The 19,332-nt window shown below is 47.3% G+C and overlaps 1 protein-coding gene across 1 annotated transcript in view; it reads right to left on the bottom strand.

The window, feature by feature from the left end:
* The window catches only part of PXN (paxillin), a 41,969-nt gene that overhangs the window by 7,785 nt on the left and 14,852 nt on the right, over positions 1 to 19,332 (bottom strand). The window contains exons 2-6 of the mRNA XM_058816431.1: positions 10,087 to 10,313; positions 9,500 to 9,615; positions 7,495 to 7,634; positions 6,917 to 7,118; positions 6,331 to 6,466 (exon numbers count right to left, since the gene is read on the bottom strand). Of these exons, the coding sequence (XP_058672414.1) occupies positions 6,331 to 6,466; positions 6,917 to 7,118; positions 7,495 to 7,634; positions 9,500 to 9,615; positions 10,087 to 10,313 (821 nt within the window). The remainder of the gene's footprint in view (positions 1 to 6,330; positions 6,467 to 6,916; positions 7,119 to 7,494; positions 7,635 to 9,499; positions 9,616 to 10,086; positions 10,314 to 19,332) is intronic.

Genomic DNA, 19,332 nt, shown 5'->3' with positions numbered 1-19,332 from the left:
CATTTTGTGTTGTTTAGGATGCTCAGAAACTCAATCTGCACCTCCACACAATGGGATCTGGACAGAGGGACATGCTGGAGTTTCCCAGCACATGTGACCCTGCTTTCTACCTTCTCTACTTGCTGTTCACCACTCTGCTCTTCCCCCCGGGGCCTGGCAGTGACAATGACCCCCTCTGTCAGCCAGGCATCCTGGCTTGGCCATTCTTCCTGCTCCTGGTTATCGATGCCCAGCCTGTCCTGAAGCTCCTCAATCAAGCGATCCTGGGACTCAGTCTTGTGGAATATGGCAGGACCTAGTTTGCGCCTTGGAGAGAGGTCCCGAGACATTGGATGCACATTCGCAGTCTCTTTTGTCCTCTTGATTAAAGATTTTATCTAAATGACAAAGGCAATAGTATCAGCAGAGAAGAGCAAAGTCAGAGCAAGCCCCAAGATGCAATAGCACAAACTCAAAGACATTAGTGACAATTGTGAGCAGGAAGAGTGATGGCATTTATTCCACAATGCCAAAATTCCTCTTGGCACGGCCCAGAACAGTGACTCAGTGCAAGGAAAAACCCTGTAAGGACAATCACAGCAGCCAAAAATAACTGTCTAGAAAAGGAAGGGAAAGATTAACCAGTGGGAAGCCAAGATAGGAGGTGCAGCATGAGCACTCCACTGAGCATTACAGAAACCTCAGCATCACAAGGGCACAGAGCTGTGCCTCTGTGTCTGCCCTTGACAGGCACAAGGCTCTTGGTCAGAGATGTCTGGTGCACAAAGTGTACTTCCAGAATGGAAAAGAACACTGACAGCTTCAGTAATGAGACCCAAAACAGTAAACAGAGCAGAGAGCTGCCATCCCAATCAGTAGCATGAAACAGCCCTTTCAGCTTTTTGGAGGTCTCTGTGGACTGAGCCTTACCCCAGTTAGGGAATGAAAGTCCACTTCACAAGGAAGTCCCTACAAACTGCCATGTTCTGTGCTGCTGAATCACATGCAGGAGAGACCACAAGATAAAGCTGGGGGTTGTGAAGCCCTGTGAGATGCAGCTGTCAGTGACACTGCTCAGAGCTCGTGCTGTTAGTGGGGTGAGCTGGGGCACACTCGCTGCATGCACACACTGTGAGTGTGCTGGCAGAACAGTCCTGGCTAGGACTCGCCCTACTCCTACATTCACTCAGTGCCTGCCTGGCCTGATGCAGAAATCCTCTCAATGGGTGGTTTGGAGACACATGGCAGATCCCATCCAGCCTTCCCAAAGGTTTCAGGAGATTCCAGAGTGACTGCAGAGCTTCTGAATTGCTCCTTTTCCTGGTCTCCTCTGGCCTTGTTCGTGTTAGCAGTACCTGCCTTCCTAGGAGTTCTGTCTCTGCCCTGCCTCTTCTTGCCCACATCAGGACTGTGGTATACCTTGGTTTCATGTGGCACTTCAGCTTTTAGCTCCTGTCCTTGCTTCACTACAAAGCCCAACTGGTTTTTAGTGTCTGGGAAGACATCCCACCGATCCAGGGCAACAACAGAAGGTTCATTAACAGAATCCAAAACACTGTCATTCTTTGCATGCACCTCTGGCGCATGTGCAGGCAGCTCCAGGGGCCACAGCTCATCTAAAGCTGTTTCCACACTTCTGCCCTGGGACGAAAGAGCTGAGTTGTCCCTGAGTGCTGCTCCCTGCTGATGCAGCTCCTTGGCTATCTTCCCCTTCTTTGAAATGGGTACACTTGAGATTTTGGGGTCAGTTCTCTGCTCCTTCTTCTCAGTCTCTTTTGCCGCATCATAACCGAAGCCCCGTGCCTCCACAGTAGCAGACCTACAGAGAAGCTCCACATTGGAAGCTGGCACAGCCTGGGAAGTATTTCTGGAAGAGTCAGGCTTTCTGTTCAGCTGAACTAAGCTGGCAGAGGCCGCTTGCTCCCCACGAGTAGCATAACCAGAGGAGCTCCGTGGTGGGGGCACAGGGACAGCTTGCGCTAAATGGGGCACAGGTGGAGGGGCAACAGGGTGCCCTGCCAAAGGCAGAACTGCAGTGTCACTGCCTTCCTCAATGCAGCTGTCTGCTGGGGGGACAGATGCTGCCACTGTTGAGTCCCCACTGTGACTTGCAGAAGGGTGTTTGGAATGGGACAGCACGGCTAAACTGTGAGGAGTGTTGCTGGAGTCTGCATTAGCTGAACTGGGAACCGGTTCAAGGGAAGATTCAGAAATCAGAGACACAGTGGAACTAGTCTGCAAAAGAAGAGATAGAAGGAATAAGGAGAGAAAAAGATAATGACAGAGATAAGGAGAAGAAAAAAAGGCACAGAATTAAGCATTATAAGAATCATGACTCACAAGCCAAAAACCCATGCTGACCCAAATCCTTACTTCCAAGATTAAGGAAGAAAAACGAAACACCCAAGAGCAGAACCAGTATGACATTGTACTGATCTTCACGAGTTCTACAGCCACTGGGATCCTTTTCCTGGGCCCTCATCCTCAGTGATAGCTCGGTGTTCACCTGCAGCTGTGATGGGGACGTGGCATGGCCACTGCCACTGCTGGGAAGTGCAGCTCCAAACCCAGGAGTGTCTTGACTGTGAATAAAGGTCACGTAAACTAGCTCACAGTCAGACATGTAAATTTTGTATTCCAAAGCTGCAAAAAATTCAATCAATTAATAGAACAAAGCATGACATTTTCTTCTTGATACACTTAATAAAATGCTCCAGTTGGCTGAGTACATGGCAATGAAAACAAAGCTTCAGGGCATTCACAGCAAAGAGCAGATGACATGGGCTTTGTTCTATTCACATCACTAATCTCACCTTGGAAGTGACACACACTGAATCTATACAAGCCTGTCAGTCATTCCATGCTCTTGTGAGCATTGCTTAGGTGGCAGATTAGCCTCTTCCCCTTAGGCCAAAGACTCCACATTGACATTGTAATAAAATCAGTATTAATTTTGATCCAAAAAACATTCTAAGAAGAACAATTAATACAGAGGTTTTTGTTTTCCTTGACTTACAGGATCTTATGAAAACAAAATATCATGGGTCTTTCTTTCTCCACTTCCAGTGGTTCCTGACTAAACTCTAGGAGACAAAGTAATAGTACTCCTTTTCCTTAGAAAGGGAGACTCAGAACAGCAACTTGGACAACCTGAGACCAAGACTGTGCCTACTCAGTTTTAAAAATGTACCCACAAAGGATTTCCAAATCCAAGAGCTATCAAGACCTGCTCTAACTCTTCATCCTATTTTCCAGAGAAGCCTAAAGAAGCCACATGCTTGTGCTCTGAGGTGGAAGGGCACATAACTTCCTAAGCCCCAGGTATGCCACCTCAGTCTCCACTTACCTTTCTGAGATACTTATAACGAAAAAAACTATAGAATTAACCAGAACATGCACAAAACCTGTCAGTAAATGGAAGAATAATAACTTTCAGCTGATCTGAGCTCCGCCATGCTGAGGGGCCAGGAGCTGGCACACACACACGCTTGCAAAGTCACACCAGTAGTGCTACAAGGAGACTGTTCTCAGAAAGGAAAGAGCAATAAGAGACCAAATTTCATTACAGATTCTCTTCCCTTCGAGTAGCACAGCCAGGCTACTGTGACCACAGTCACAGCTGAGAGGAAAATGACTAGCCAGTATATTAAATGAGGGAATATCCCAATATGCCTTCTCCCTGAATTCTGCCTAAGCTGGGTGCACCTGTAAAAGTAACCTGGTTTGATGCTGTACTTCACATTTGGCTTCCAGACTTCCTAAAATGAAGTCAGTCACTTTCAAGGCAAGAGTGGCATTGTGCCCAAACAGTATTTTCAACATACTGAAACCATACTAATTCCAAAGTAAGAGCAATGGGTGAGCACTCTACAGTAACAGAACAGTTAACTGCAAGTATCCAGCTACGCAGTGAGCAGGCATCACATTACACAGAAATGGCAGAGGGTAAAAAAACAAGTGCATTAAGTAATCTCAGTGCCTGATGACTGATTAACCAGATAACCAAAATCAAACGGATTCTGTAAGCAAAAAGAGGAGCAACAAACCAGGGTGAGCAAAATATAATAAAAGGGTAATGAATCATCACCTTCTACTCAGGGGTACAAGGCAAATCAGGCACCAGTGCCCTCCACTCCTCCCATCCTCATCTATTGCAACTTCTATCAATTCCAGCTAATTACACATCATATTTGGGTTTTTTATCCTATATCCTGCAGTCACACACAGGTCTGATGCTCCAACAGCAGCCTTTCATATTCCACCTTCACAAGGACTCCCCTTGTCTCCCTTACATTCTGACACTGGTACAGACTAGAATACATTTTTACAGCCATGTTAACATCCCCAGCTGGCACAAACAGAAGAGGTATAACCAAACAAAAAGGACTGAAGGGAAAATGAAGTAACCTGGACAACAGGAGAAAAGGAAAGTAACTTAAAAACAGTCAATGACATCATGAGCAAAAGGGAAATGATCACAGAAGCCATGTTTCTTGTGCTCCGGGAAGAATGTTTAGGCACAGATGAGCTCAATGCTTCACAAAAATATCAATGCTGTGCTTAATAAAGCCCAAATCTTAACATCTTGCTGCATTTCAATTTGGTCTCTGAGGTCAACTGAAAATTAAGCCAGGAAGGCAGGTGGTGTTAGCCACAGCAGCTCATTTCTGTCACACAGGTTTTAGCGGAGATTCTAATGCTTCTCAAGAGTGCAAAGCACTGAACACCCACACTTTAAAATGTCCACTCCCTGTTCTCACCAATGAAACCTGGGCTGGGCAAGGTCATTTTGAGCTGCCAAGAGCTCACCTGGGAGCAAAGGCTGGGCCACACTCTGAGCTGGTTTCTGATAAAAGCAGCAGGGGCACAAGGCCACAGGGCTCAGCTCCCACAGCACACGGAAGGAGCAGGGCACAGAATGCCAGAAGCACCAGTGGGAACTCTCTCCAGCTTCACAACACTGCAGAGCTCCAACCAGGCTGAACAGAACTTGTGGCTACCCTGCACTACACCCTAGGATGTCAGAAGGAGTAAAAAGGCAACACTAAGGTGCTCATATTTGCAAGTGACTAAACACAACTACAGTAAGTCTAGAGAAAACACTGAGGAACTCACAGGTGCTCACTGATTTAGGTGCATGTGCCAGGAATGGTAGACTGAATCCTATTCCAGCAAGGACAAGGCAAGTGAAGCTTCTCAGAACACGTGTGCTCAGTGCAAGGTTCTGAACTCACACACCTGTCACAGGTCTGGGTATTGTATTGATCTCCATGGGACTCCCCAAGCACAGAAAGAACGGCAAACAGAAAAAGCTGTCACTACATGGTCTATTCCTCTCCTCACAAAACACTGCTCAGCTCTGGCTGCCCCACCTAATGTCATCTAGGAGGTGATGGAGTTCAGCACACACAAGAAATTTCAAGCATCCAGCAAAATCTTCCATACAGGAATAAAGAGAGTTAGGAACTGATTTAGGATTAGAAAGCAGATAGGTATGTAAAAAAGGCAAACCAAACAAAGAAATATTTGCTTTCTCCATCTCTCTCAGAAGAAATCCAAGTCAACAGTTCAGTAAAACTATAAGCAAAGCAGCTGAAAGTAGAAAGTGAGAAAGTATTTTTCATTTTGCCATGAGTATGGGTAAATGAAATCTCATGAGAACAACCTCCATAGTTCATCATCTAGCGCAGGAGTGGTAACACATCCACATGAATAAAGAAAAAGTTATTCAAGCACATATGCTGACACTGAATAGTACTTACTATCCTTTGCCCCCACAAGAAACTGAAACTTTAATCCCATGTTGAGGTGAATAAGAGATTTTGGTTTAAGATAAAACCTTTGAAATCTCCTTCTGTCTGAGGTAAACACTTCAGTGCTCACACCAAATGCCTGGAATATCCATTTTCCTCAGGGAAAGCACATCAGGGTAAAAACACACTCCAGAGAGGAGTCATCCCACAGAACAGAAGGGCCTGGTCTCTGTCAGAAAGCAGAGTGGTGTCCCATGCCTCTCTCCTTCTCATTAAGTTGTAGCACAGCAAAATAATTCACTCTACCGAGCAGTAACAAAGCTCATTATCTTTGGCAAACAGACAAACTGCAGAACCAAAGGAAAAACAGATCCCAGAACTGCCTTCCCCTGCCAGTGATGACAATTTATAGCAGTCAAGGACACCTACAGCCCCACTCAGAAAGCAAAAATACACCACAGGAAGTTTATCAGAGCAAATGTGAGAGGGAAAGGAGGCATTCTGGAGACCAACCGAGGTCAGCAAATGTGGTTAACAGGCAAGAGAGACTGGGCTGGGTAGAGACAAGATGAAGCACTAATCTGCCATGACAGGGTACCTTGAAGTCAGAGAGAGATGCCATCAGCTCATCCAGTTCTCGTGTAGCTGAAGAAGCAGAAATTCGGGTCTGCTGCTGACTGGCCGTGACACGCTGGGGGCTGCTCACCTCACCCTGGCTCACAGTGATTGCAGGCCTGGCCAAGGGGAAAATTAAAATAAAATTTTAAGAAGAGTGTGTTTAAACATTGGAGGGCACTCCTAGACTGAAGTCCCACTGTTCCCCCAAGTAAGCAGAGCATGAGGAGTTTCATCAGCACAGCCCAACCTGGCCCAGCTTCCCCAGCACGTGCAGACCCTGCTTCACGTGTGCACACACATCCCATCCACTAACAAACAGATGATTCCTGAACATTCATTTTGTATTTGTGGTCAGCTGTAAATCTGAGCTTGAACAGTCTACACTCTAATGGATGATTTATGCATTTTTCCATCCAGAAGTAGATTACAAAGCACCAGTACCCGCCTGACTTCTGACCCTTTAGACAAAGCCCATCTTCCATCCATCACTGTCCTGCAGCAGCTGCCCCTACACTACAGTCACCATTCCCCCAGGAGCCCATCCCACCCCACCCCACCCAACTCACACTGGACTTGGCACGGAGCTCTCCAGCTCATCCAGCAGGCTCTCCACGCTGGGTCGCACATCTTCAATCCCACGGGCACCATTTCGCTTTGGCTTCTCTTTTGTCGGGGGTGCAGCCTTCCCTCCCCCTGAGCTGCTGTTCTCTGGGACAACATAGTGAGGGCCAGCCACGCTGGGCAGTGATGGGCTTCTGCCAGCCTCATCTGAAGAAAGGGGAGCAGAAAAGAGCCATTCAGAGCCCCATTCCACACACACACACCTGCTAATCACAGGCAAGTGCAAAACATTGTCCGGGAATCTTGTGGAATATCCATCTTCGAGGATATTAAAAACTTAACAGTGCAAGGGCCTGAGCAACCTAAACTAACTCAGAAACTTAAGTTAGAGGCAGTTTTAAAGTTGGCCTTGCTTTGAGCAGGGTGCTGCAGCTCAGACCTCAGGAGATCCCACCCTCACTAAATAAATCTTTGATTAAGGGCTGGAGGGGTCCCCCTCACTAAGGATGTTGGAAAGAAAAAGCAAGGTACTATTCTGAGAATCAAATTATCCACTCATGCCAAATGTCTTCCTATTCCTTACCTGCTGTGAAGCCACTGGGAGGGGTATGTTGAACAGCATTCAGTTCCAGAAGGAGCCTGTCCAGTTCTGAGAGGTTGCTGCCCAGAGAGGAGCTGGTCATTGTAGGAGACGGTTCTGCAGACTTCTGCTTGTTTGGGAAACTGAAGATAAAAGGGAAATGTGAAACTTCAAGATACAGCAGAAGGATGGAGGGAAACTCATTGGGTTCCCAAAGTTTAGACATGTGCTGTGGTCTTTTCAGGCTGATGCTTTTAGCTCTGGGGGTAAAGAAGACACATGCTTTGTGACATGACTAAACACAGCCACTGCTACTCTTGTAAATTAGAAAAATAGCGTTGATGGACAGGGCCTCTGATTTCATGACTATGTGCTGCCCAGCCCTGTAGGAAAGAGTTAACTGTCTGTAGATCCAAAATGCACAGAACAGCAGCAGAACCATTAGCTCACGTACGGGAAAACGGCTTGTTTCTGCTGACACCACACCAAGCAGCAACATCCTCCTCCCTGAGCGAGGGAATGCAGGGCTAGCACAGACTGGAGACAGAGGCAAAGCACAAGCCTCAGGTTAGCAGCAGAAACTGAAAAGCAGTAGGATACGTCATAGCCTCTTGCAACACTCAAAGTCTCCCCAGCCTTTAATTTGGGGAAATCGAATCAATTCATAAAAAAGTAACTTGGTATTATTTTCTACTGTGTTAAACACTCATGCATGTATAAGGCACTATCTGTAATTACTACTAGTCTTATATGGGTGATATCATTTACAAGACAGAATTGCAAACTGTTCCAAAGCAGAACTTCACATAAATGCAGTGATTTTTAAAATGGTTACACTATAGTAACAGTTGTTCCATTGTCAGTGGCAGGAACATTTTTTTCTCCTGGTTTTACAAATGAACTTTACAAATAACTTTTAATGCTCTAGAGGTTCTTATTTTATCAAAAAGATATTTTCCAAATCCAAAATGGGAACTTCTGCCTTGTGCACAGACCACATTATGCTCAAAAAGTTAGTACCTAGCAGGTTAAGGACTCTGACACCTGTAACACCACTGACAATTATGAATTCCATAAGGAAGTTATCCTTCTCTTCAGGTTGAAAAACAAGATCCACAACTGCAGCCTGAGGAGAACATACTTCACGTCGAAACAACACCCCAGTTACAACTAACACCAGAACCAAGCCATGGCAGACCCTTGTTCAAGAGGACTTAGGGTTCTAATTACCTTCGTTTAATACTAATTGCATGCAGTCATCTGAAAAAATTGCAATTACCATCTCCATTGGACCACCTCTGGCTAGGCTGCCCAGAGAGGAGCTGAGCTCTAACCAGAATTAGTTCTGGTTGGAAGCAACTTCCTGCTCAGCAGAAAGAGCTGGCATGGTTCGATTATGACTCCAAAGAAATACCAATCTCCAAAGTGTAAAAAGGTGCCTAGGATGAATTTCTGACAGCACTCATCCCTATATCAGCAGAAAGGTCTGTCCTGCTGTGCAGGCTACTCCTCCAACCTCTCAGAGTGAGAGCAGCTGCCTTTGCAAATGTGAACTTGCTATCTGTCAATCACCTACTGAGAGGGAACTTTTAAGAAGCTTGAATTTACCTGAAAACTCAAGTCCCTGCACAACACCCCAGACCACAAGTACTGAGTTCCCAGGGAAAAATAACCCCAAGGCCATCCACCTCCTGAAGAACTTTTGTGCTCTTTAGCAGGGGGGTGGATTTGTCACTTGTGTCTGGATCATATCCTTCACAACACAATCCAGATCCTGCTGTGTCTGATGGATCCTTAACCTCCTGCAGCTGAGCAAGCCCAAGGGCCAGGTCAAAGTTTGAAGTGAGTATGAAAGTTACAGTGGTGTGTTACAAAAGAGGCAATCAAAACTGACACAAAGCAATGTAACACACACGGAGAGCAGTGTTTGTTTCCACTTATAGAAAGCAGCTTGACCCTCAGCAAGCTCAAGTTGTGAGTCAGGCTTATCTCAAAAGGGACAGGATACCTGTAGACGTGTTCCTCTTCACTGGCACGGGGAGTAGGAGAGTTGAGCCCGTCTCTAGGAACGGAGGCACTGGAGCTTTTGGCACTAGAGCTGTATATAGGAGACTGGGACTGAGGCTGTGGAAACAAGATTTGCATTGGAAACAGAGAATACAAAACAAATATATATACTACTGCATTACAAACCCATGCATTGACAAGGCAGAACAAAATAAATTATCTGCTCTTTAGTCAAGCCAGTCTCTATCAGATGGGCTACACCAGGAACAGTTTTCCCCTTACTTCAGACCTGCCTATGAGTCACAGATTTGTGCTGGAAACCCCCAGTCTGCCTTCCACAGGCTCAAGACAGATGAGTAACACTAATCTCATCACACCACCATTTTGTCAGCACAATGACGATGGCTTTCAAATTCTTTTCTGCCATTTGCTCCAACCAGTTAATTCTAATAAAAACACCCAGCTCCCCCCCATTTCCCTGCTCCACAGCCAAATCCATCCTCACTTCTCCCTATTTCCTCCTCCTTACTTTGCTGAGACCCTGCACTCACAAAACAAGCACCCTCCCACCCACACAGCCCCACTCACCTGCTGGTGGCCGTATCTGGGTGTGCTGGGCTGCCACTGCTCTGAGGGGTCGATCACGGTGCCATTCAGGGCGTCGTTGGAAGGCGGTGGGGGCACCGGGGGTGGCACAGCAATCTCCTGGTACGTGTGGTTTCCAGTTGGGTAGGAGTAAGGAGTTTCCTCCGTGAGAAACACTGGGCGTTTGGAGATATGAGAGGTGGTTGATTCCAGGTCTGCCAGTAAGGCGTCTGCAGGAAAGCAAAACAACCCAACAAAATGGTAAAAACCTGGACTAGAGCTTTCTCTCTTTCTTCTCATTTAATGTATCTGTGTCAGAAGTTTTTTAGGAGGACTTTTCATCTTGGGTAATCTACCAAATGCCTTTAAAAACACTACTGCTGCTCAGGAATGAACGAGTTAATCTAACTTGTACTACAAAGAAAACACCAACATGTAGCAAAGCAGCCAGAAAAGCTGTGTCAGTCTCAGATTTTTGCCTTAACTGGAAAAACACACAACAACTGGAACCTGTAGTTTCACGGTACCCTGCAGAAGTGCAACCTAGGCAAGCCTGTCCAGAGATTTACTCCAACAGGATATTGACACAGACTAATTACAGGCCCCACATCATCACAGAGTCATTTACTGTGGCCGCAGGCACTGCTTTCTGCAGGAAACAAGATCTCAGGAGGTGTTTTCTCCAGAGCCCAAGGCAGGGAAGAAGCATGAAATGCTCAGAGAGGTCCATCAGAGCAGCAGGAGGATGTATTTCAGTTCTCCCGACAAAAATCCCCTCAGTACATCATACAAACAGTTAACAAGTTTCCAGAAGCTGCCAGGTAAACGCCATTTCTTCTATTCTTAACTAGATGGGTGGAGACTGCTCACAAATTCCTCAAGAGAAGGAAAACCTCCACCAGCTACAAACACAGTCACTCATGCCAGGCAGAAGACCCACATCACACAGTTAGCACTTCTCAAAAATCTCACAGTCCCATCAGATATTAGGCATAAAATGGCATTCCCAGCCTTCTGGATTTCTCCCTGCAAATGTATCCTCTGCCCATTCCCAACCCTGCACTCCTCTGGGCTGACTCAAAGGCAAATCCTGACCTGCTGGACCTTCCAGCCCGTGTGCCCACCCTGCAGAGCCCATTGCAGTTCCTGCAGGGGAAACTCCAGTGAGCGCCTGCAGGTCTGTGCTGCACTCACTTTCCAAAGAAAGCCTCGCTGGCCACGGGCCCAGCTTTCCACTGGGGCAGCAATGCCAGTGCACACCTCAGCAAGGCTGTTAGAGAGGAGTCAGCTCACTGGAGACATCAGGACACATCCGGCAGGTCCCTTTGGAGATGTGGAATTCAGCCAGAAAACAGGAATAGAATACGCTTCAGGAGAATTGGGAGGGGACACTGTGACCCCCCCGGGATCTCCCCTCCCCCTGCACAGACCCTGCTGTCCCCAGAGAGACTCAGCAGAACCCCTCTGCACACAGCAGGTACCTGACACTCAGGTTTGGGCACAGGGGCTCAGCCTGAGTGTGGCCACCCTGCAGTGTCCCCCACCAGGTCACAAGGAGCTGGTGGCACCAGAATAGCAACTGAGCAACTGCTCACACTAATGGCTGCCCACAGCTCCCCAGGCAGCACCTGCCAGCCCTGAGCCACTTCCTGAGCACAGCACTCCACAGCAGCCAATGCAGCTAGCAAGCCTTCAGGAAAACGTATTGGAAGAGGACAGTATTATTGAATTACAACATGAGGAAGGTGCTGCTTTTATATTCACTCTTTTCAAAAAACCAAAGCATCACAAAAGAAAAAATAAGCAGTCCTGCACTCAGAGAGTAGAATACAGCCATTAGCAAATTAAATGCTATGTTAAATTATTTCTATACACCAAAGATGCTCCAAACCATTAAAGTCACAGGATCTATCTCCCTAAAGGGACCAAAATATCCCAGAAGCAGATTCTCTGAAGGGAGACAAGTATTCCACAGCTGGGGAAAAATGAACTGAATCTTCTTTTCAAGCAAAGGAACAGCTGGTGGGCTGCAGAGTGAAAGGCACATACCTGCAGGGAACTGCCGATCAACCGCAATCCCTACAGTCAGGCAGGTCCTGCGACTGGAGGTTTCACGCACACCACCTCCCAGAGAAGTGCTTGCCTAGAAGGAGTGGTTTTTGCTTCTCCCCTCCAATGACAAAGGCAATTCAAACTCCACCAGGAAGTGAAAATCCCGTGAGGGTGTTGGGCTCCTCCGGCCCTGCAGAGGGGACGCGAACCATTTTTCCACCCTCCACCAGCCCTCAGTGCAGGAGCAGCAGCTGTAACCATCTCACCACAGACACTGCCCTGCTCGGCTCCTCTCTGTGCTGCTGATCATGGGACAGACACCCACTGCCTTTTGCTGATGGCACACACACAGTGAGCTCGGCTACACGCACTGATTTACTTTTACAGGTCTGCGGAAGAAGGGAGGTCTGGAAATGCCAGGAGCACTGAGCCCCATGGCTGTGAAGGAGTTAAGGTTAATGATTAACCGCCCCCATGCCCTCCCTCTTCCTGACTTGAGCAAACAAGGCAAAGCCGAGGAACGGAAAGCGGAGGGAGGAGAAAAGGCCGGAGAGGAATTACTCGGTTACTCAAACTAAACTCCAACTTTACAACTGATATCGAAGCAGCTGCACGAAGGCACCACCCCAAGCGGGCGGGACAGCAAAGGCGCTCACACACCGGTTTCCCGATGTGAAAGGATTTCGCTCAGTGCTTGCTCGGCCCCCAAATCTGCAGTCCCCTGTCCTCCCTTCCCTGTGCCCCCGCTCCTCCAGGCTCACAGCCATGACAGAGGGAAGATCTTCCCCATTCACGTTCCTCCCCGTCGCTGTTCCCGGATCCAATCTCATCAACAACCACAGCTCTCTGAAACTCTGCTGAAATGCGAAATTGCGCCCGTTCAAAGGGCCCGGCAGCAGCAGCAGAACGTCCCCGGCCAGGGCAGGGTGAGAGGGGCAGCGGCACCGTCCCACCCCAAAGCCATCATCCTGCCAGAGGGAAGCGATTCCCCAATGCACAGGCACGGGCTGCAGGTCCGTCCCCTGGAGGTCAGCCCAAGGAGTTCCAGAGCGTGACTTGAGGCTATTACTCAAAACCCAACCAAAAATTAAGCAAAGGGATTAACATTTTGTTTTCCATTAAGCACTTCATCCCAAGAGGTCCCAAAGCACTGTGCATTCATTTAGGATTTGTACAACTAGTAGAAGACAATATGAGATAAGAGATGAGGGGAAAGAATGGAGATTTATTAACAGAAAAAGATGCATCACTCTCTCTTTTGCAAAAGGGACCAGCATCTGTAACCTGATGAACTGTGACAGGGATGCTGTGCCTTGTGCTGCACCTCTTGTCACAGCACTGAGTTCACAACAGTGACTGCTCCTTAAATGGAATATTAAATGCTTAAATAGAAATATTACAGTCTCGATCGATTTAGTGGGTAATGAAGTGTTCCTGCCCAAGGTGACCCCTGAGGGACAGTGCTGCGGGACGTGTGAATCAGCCCGTGGGAAGCAGCAGACTGTGCCACCGCAAGGCAGTGACTCGGGCCCGTGCCCACCATCCATCAGAGGGCACCACCAACACCTCACAGGGACAGCGACGAAACGCACGGCAGTGCCCAGCCTGGCAGCGCCTCCAGCTCACCTGTTCAGCCCCCAAGAGCCGGGAGCCTGTCCCTGTTTCAGGCTCACAGGAACTCCCGGCGGCGCCACGTGTGCTGCACCTCCCCACGGAGAGGCGAATTTCACAGCAGCCACCGCCCAGAGCTCCGGAAAGAGCCACACACCCTGACCCACCACAGCCTCACCGCTGCCCCAAATACTCTCTGGAACCCACAGACACGGCTCTAGGAGGCACAGCCTCCCGAGGATGAAGATTATACATGTAGTCATCTCAAGAGAATAGATTTAACCATTTTGTAGCAGTAAAGTAAACCAGAGTTATAACGGACCTTCAAACCATCGCTCCTCCCCAGGATCACCCCTCTCTCCACTCTCACTACAAGAAGCCACTAACACAACCCACAGACAAAATGTCAGCTCAGAGACGTGCACGGAGCAGAATCACCCCAGTTTCCAAAGACTCGGTAGGGGTCAGCTATCTATGGGCTGTGCATACAGAAATCTGTATTTTCCACTCCATTCACAGAGTGCTTCTCAGGAGGGTGCAAAAGGGAAACTTGCTATAACACCACCAACCTGGACACTCCTGCTTGTCATGGCTACTCTGGAGCAGTTACACAGCCAAGAAAACCCTAAATCCCTGTGCACTGCAGCACTGAGCACCTCAGCATAAGCACAGCTGGTCCTCCACAGGCTCAGGTAACCTGGCCAGCCACCTGGCAAAGCTGTGTGAAAACATGAAACAGAAGGACAGAGACTCAATCCCCTCCACTGGACAACCCAAAAATTACATACTCAATTGAAATCACATTTAGTCTTGAGGGCTGCTCAAACCACATCCTCCCCATATGGGAGGACATTGCTGTTTGAACTCAGGTGGGTTTTCTACAAAGATTTTCCTGTGGAGGAGGGACAGTTAAAGAATGATGCCACATCAGACACCTTTACCACTAAAAAGCACTCCAAGACACCTGGAGGTGCAGGGACATTAGTTTGCTCCTCTCTCCCTTTCCTCACTTTTGCCAAAGATCATTATTAACTAAGAGGTCCTTGGTATTCTGGTCTACAAATGCTCCACACCATTCTGCACATTAATTAGGTATATACAAGCAGCCCTTTAATACCAACTGCTTTGCTTCAAGGTAATTCCCAGCAAAAGCAAAGCTCTGCTGGTCATTTCAACAGCTCAGGACAAGAACTCTCACACTGATGTCCAGTGCACTGAACCACTCACAAAACATCCCTCTACCAGCAAAGCAGCAAGGCAGAAGAGCAGGACAAATCCTCAGGCTGAGCCCCATTTACCAGTTCAAGCTGCACTGAAAATTCCCAGCTCTGCAGTGCACATTCCTGTGCTATCTCCCCAGCCCACAGCTCTGTGGGCCCAGAGGAGCTCCGGCACTCCAGGGGCTCCAGGGCAGGCTCCCTCGGCATGGCTGCGTGTCAGCACTCGCTGCCTGCAGATGCAGCATCCTCTGAGCAGCCAGGGGCACATTCTTCAGCTTCCCACAGCCCAGCTCTGCCTGACACAGCAGCAACACCAGCCCAGGGAGCACAGCACTGCTCTGCAGTCTGCAACAGCAAGAGGTACCCTTTGTACTGATGCACACACCAACACCCCTTTCCAGGAATTTGAGCTGGACTCAGCCCCTTTAAAGTGACTAAAAAGAAAAATAGATATTTATATATTTAGATGTGTCTTCCCATGCATATCAAAGCATACTTTGTTCACTTCCCCTTTCCTGTGCATTTCAGAAATGCTCTTGGATTAAGGTGACACTGAAGCAGAACACATCATGGATTAATTCTGAAAAAACCTACATGACAAGGCATCGACAAATTCACATTTGCCAACTGACATCAAGCAGCTTTTCAATGCTAATTCTTCCTCAAGCAGTAAATAATTTTCCACTATTCATAAGCGGTTTGGAATTTATCTTTTCCTTTTTTTTTTTTTTTAAGTGAGGCAATTTAGAGAAATCTAAATTTGCTTTCCTCCGGAGAAAGGATTTCCATATGCAGTTCATCTCTCTCAACAACTGAGGATTATTAAGCCATGCTGACACAGCAAATCACAGCATTATCAAGACAGTGAGTAGATCAAAAGGATGGTGGTCAATTTTCTTCCCCATCTCATCTACTGCTGGGGAGGAAATGGAAGCATAACTGAAGCAAGATACTTCAAATGCCTCAGATATCAGCCTTTCATTTTCAACAGCTGAAAGCCACATCTGCACATGTATCAAACCACAGACTGCCTGTAGCTCTGCCTCTTGCAGGAGACATCTGGAAAGTGAGTAGCACTGGAGACAGGATTCCTCACCCAGCCAGCACACAGCAAATGCATTCAGCCACAGAGTCCCATCTCCCCAGCATCTCTGGTGCCACATGTCCCTGACAGCCCAGACACAGCACACTGGGGAATCAGGATGAGATGTCAGAGCACAAACTACAGAATTTCCTCTGCTGCAGCTGCACAGAACAGGTACCTGCACCTCCCTATTTCCCCCTGCCTCTATTTACCCAAATAAGTAGAAGTGCTGCAAGTTTTCCTGGTTTAGGCAGCAGAGGATTCCTAGAGGATGGGCAAATAGAAATAAAAATGAAGACAGCCCTAAGGGCAGCTCTCAATGAGATGGACTTTACATGCTAATCATGTCTCTCTTGGCATCAGACAAACTGCAGACCTCTCACTGGCATAATCACACACCATTCTTCAGCCCTTTTTTCTTAATACCTGCAAGATGCTGAATTCAAATCCTTGATTTTGCTGTCCCCTGAGAGAGTGAGGGGAAAGGAATTGCATTTCCAGAACTGCAGTTTGAGCTTGCAGCCTCATCTGAGACGCCTCTTTGCAAAACCCCTGAATGCAAATCTTAAAAATCTCATTAGGTTCAAATAAGTCTCCCCAGCACCTCCAGGAGTAAATGCAGCTCCAGCTCACATAGAGGGAGACAGCTCAAGGCAGTAACCCAATCCCTGGCATGACAGTTTTACCTTATGAGTAACTGCAGAGGAATGGGGAGCCTGGGTATATTTATCCTATTAAACAGCCTTTCAAAAGAAATATTTGCAGTGCTCTACAAGACCTGCATCAAGAACACTTGCTGGAGCCTTGCTAGGGCTTCTCACTGCCCTGGAGTTCGACTGCAGAAGGTGTGGGGAGCCCCAAACACTGATGGCAGGAATTCCCATTTTGATTTTTCTCAGCAAAATGGAAGAGCCTTATCAGAAATAGGAAAATCAAGAACAGGTAAAGGCATTGACTTCCAGGTAAAAGACATTTATTAACAGGTTTAAATCAATGCTTTTAAATGTAAAAAGATCAGAGACTACAAAAGCAAGAAAATACAAAGACTACATTCAAAATGAGACCTTAAAAACTCAAAGTGCAATTATATGCTCTTAAAATCCTCAAGTTCTCCAGCTCACATATATAGAAAGATGTGAAATAGTCTGGCTTACTGTCTAAGACATTTTGAGATGACATCTAAAAGTTTTCCAAAATGTAATCAATATGTCAAGAAAGTGGTTAGAACACAGGACACACAAAAGTGCTCAGCTTTCTTGTGAAGCAGGGGCAGATTGTTATTTAAGATACACAAAAATCCAAGCCACAAAAGGTAAGTCATTTTCCAGACCTAACAACTGCTGGAGTATGAGTACAGAGCAGCCACTGGGATTTTTACTTCACATTGCCCAGACCTGCTTAGAGAAAGTTCAGATTGCATGGTCAGTAAAATCACTCAGCTCTCTCTTTAATGTACTAATGTTTAAAGCCTTGTGCTTTCTCACTATCAAAGTATTGCTGCAAGTCATGTCTTGTGTCACTGCTTAACTAAACAAATGTCCAAACTAATATCAATATGTGGCATGGTAAATTACAGTAAAGACAACAACCATTAATATTCTGAAGCTTCTCTCTACTTTCAGATCAAAACTGCCCCTTAAAATTAGCCAAATTTTGCATTTGTAGCACTGATTCACAAACTTGTGTGGGTGCTCCCAAAAAGCAAAGGCAACCTCCCAGCTGCAGTTGTGCCTGGCTAGCCCAGGCTGCAGAGACAGACTGAGCAAGGATCCATCCTGTGACAGCCAGAACTGCTGCTGGAATCAGGGGGTGGCAGCCACCCTGAATCCCTTCTGTGCCAGAACTGGAGCACTGACAGCCACAGCAGTGAGCCTGGCCCGGCACAGCAGCACATGCACCCAGCCCTGACCACTATCAGCAAACATCCAAACAAAGAAAGACACTGCAGTGTGAGATGTGGTCTGCATGAGCAGCTGCAGCAGGGACTGTGGCTTCCTTTCCCAACCACTGAGACCCAAGCTGGAGAGTTTATTCCAGAGCTTGTGGCCAACTAACTGGTCACAGCTAACAGGCACTGCTACCACCCCAAGCCTGGGGCTGTAAAAGGGTGTGCAAATGCAGCCTGTGTGAAGCAATTTCAGGAACTGTTTATCAGTAACTACTCACTGCATTTTTGGGGATGAACTGCAAACCCTGGAGTGCTCTGGCTGTAGTTCCAGCAGAGCTGACACCATCATGCACTGCCAGTGTAAGGGAAAGGCCCAGGGATCCTCCCTTCCCCAGCATGCAAACCCAGGCTGTTCCTGGAACTTGCCCTGCTGATCACCAGATACTTTCTAAACTAATTCAACTTACTAATCCAATAAAAGTTTGCTGAGGTGTTGGTTTCAGTTTTTTAGATAAACTCATTAGGTTTCTTGGAAGAACAGCTCCAACCATTCTATGACTTAAGCAGCTTTTAGAAAATATATTAAAAAGACCAATGGCAGAATTGAGCTCTTGTTCAAGTAAATGAATAAAATTTCTGCTTTAAATGGAAATGTTCTACTTTCAAAACTTAGGCCAGAACACAAATTGTAAATCCAGCCCATCCTGCCATTAGTTGAAAGAAATCACCTACCCTCCTGTCAGATTCCCATAATTCATCTGCAGCTCAGATGCAGACCAGAAGAAAAGGCAGCCTGAAAAGATGCAGCCAGCAGACATCTCCAGCTGAAACACTCCCTATTCTGGAGACATTATCTGCTGCTTCCACCCAAACCAACACTGACATTAAATTTTGGCTTTTCAGCCCCAGGACTGGGACATGGCTCAGTCCCTAGGGCTGCACGTGCAATGCACCCACTGATGCCTCATTTGTGCTGTTGAGCTGAAGAGTGAGATTTTGACAGACTCCTGACCATAAAAGTGGAGATAAGCCAACTCTGTGTGCTACAAAAACCCAACAGAAGCCATCATGTGAGCTCAGAGCTTCTACCAGATCCCCCAGATGGGCAGGAGGGCTATTTGTGTGTGGCTCTGCTGAAAAACCATTAATGTCACCACTAGATCCTCCCTGCCCACACCATGTTCTTGCAAATGAATGCATTTCTGTGCCACCCAGAGCTGCAGTGGTCTGTCTGTCTGTCTGTCTGTCTGCAGGGTGAGGGTGCTGGAGGCTGGGCAGCACCACGTGCAGTCAGCAGGTTCCTGTGCAGCCCAGCAGCTGCAGGGCTCTCAAGGGCACAAGGACACTGTGGGAGAACCAGTGACCAGTCTGCAGCTTGGCACCAGCAGGGCCTG

Source organism: Ammospiza caudacuta, chromosome 18 (assembly GCF_027887145.1).
Source record: "Ammospiza caudacuta isolate bAmmCau1 chromosome 18, bAmmCau1.pri, whole genome shotgun sequence".
Lineage (NCBI taxonomy): Eukaryota > Metazoa > Chordata > Aves > Passeriformes > Passerellidae > Ammospiza > Ammospiza caudacuta.
The sequence above is the reverse complement of the archived record's forward strand: the minus strand, read 5'-3'. Positions and strand labels throughout refer to the sequence as shown.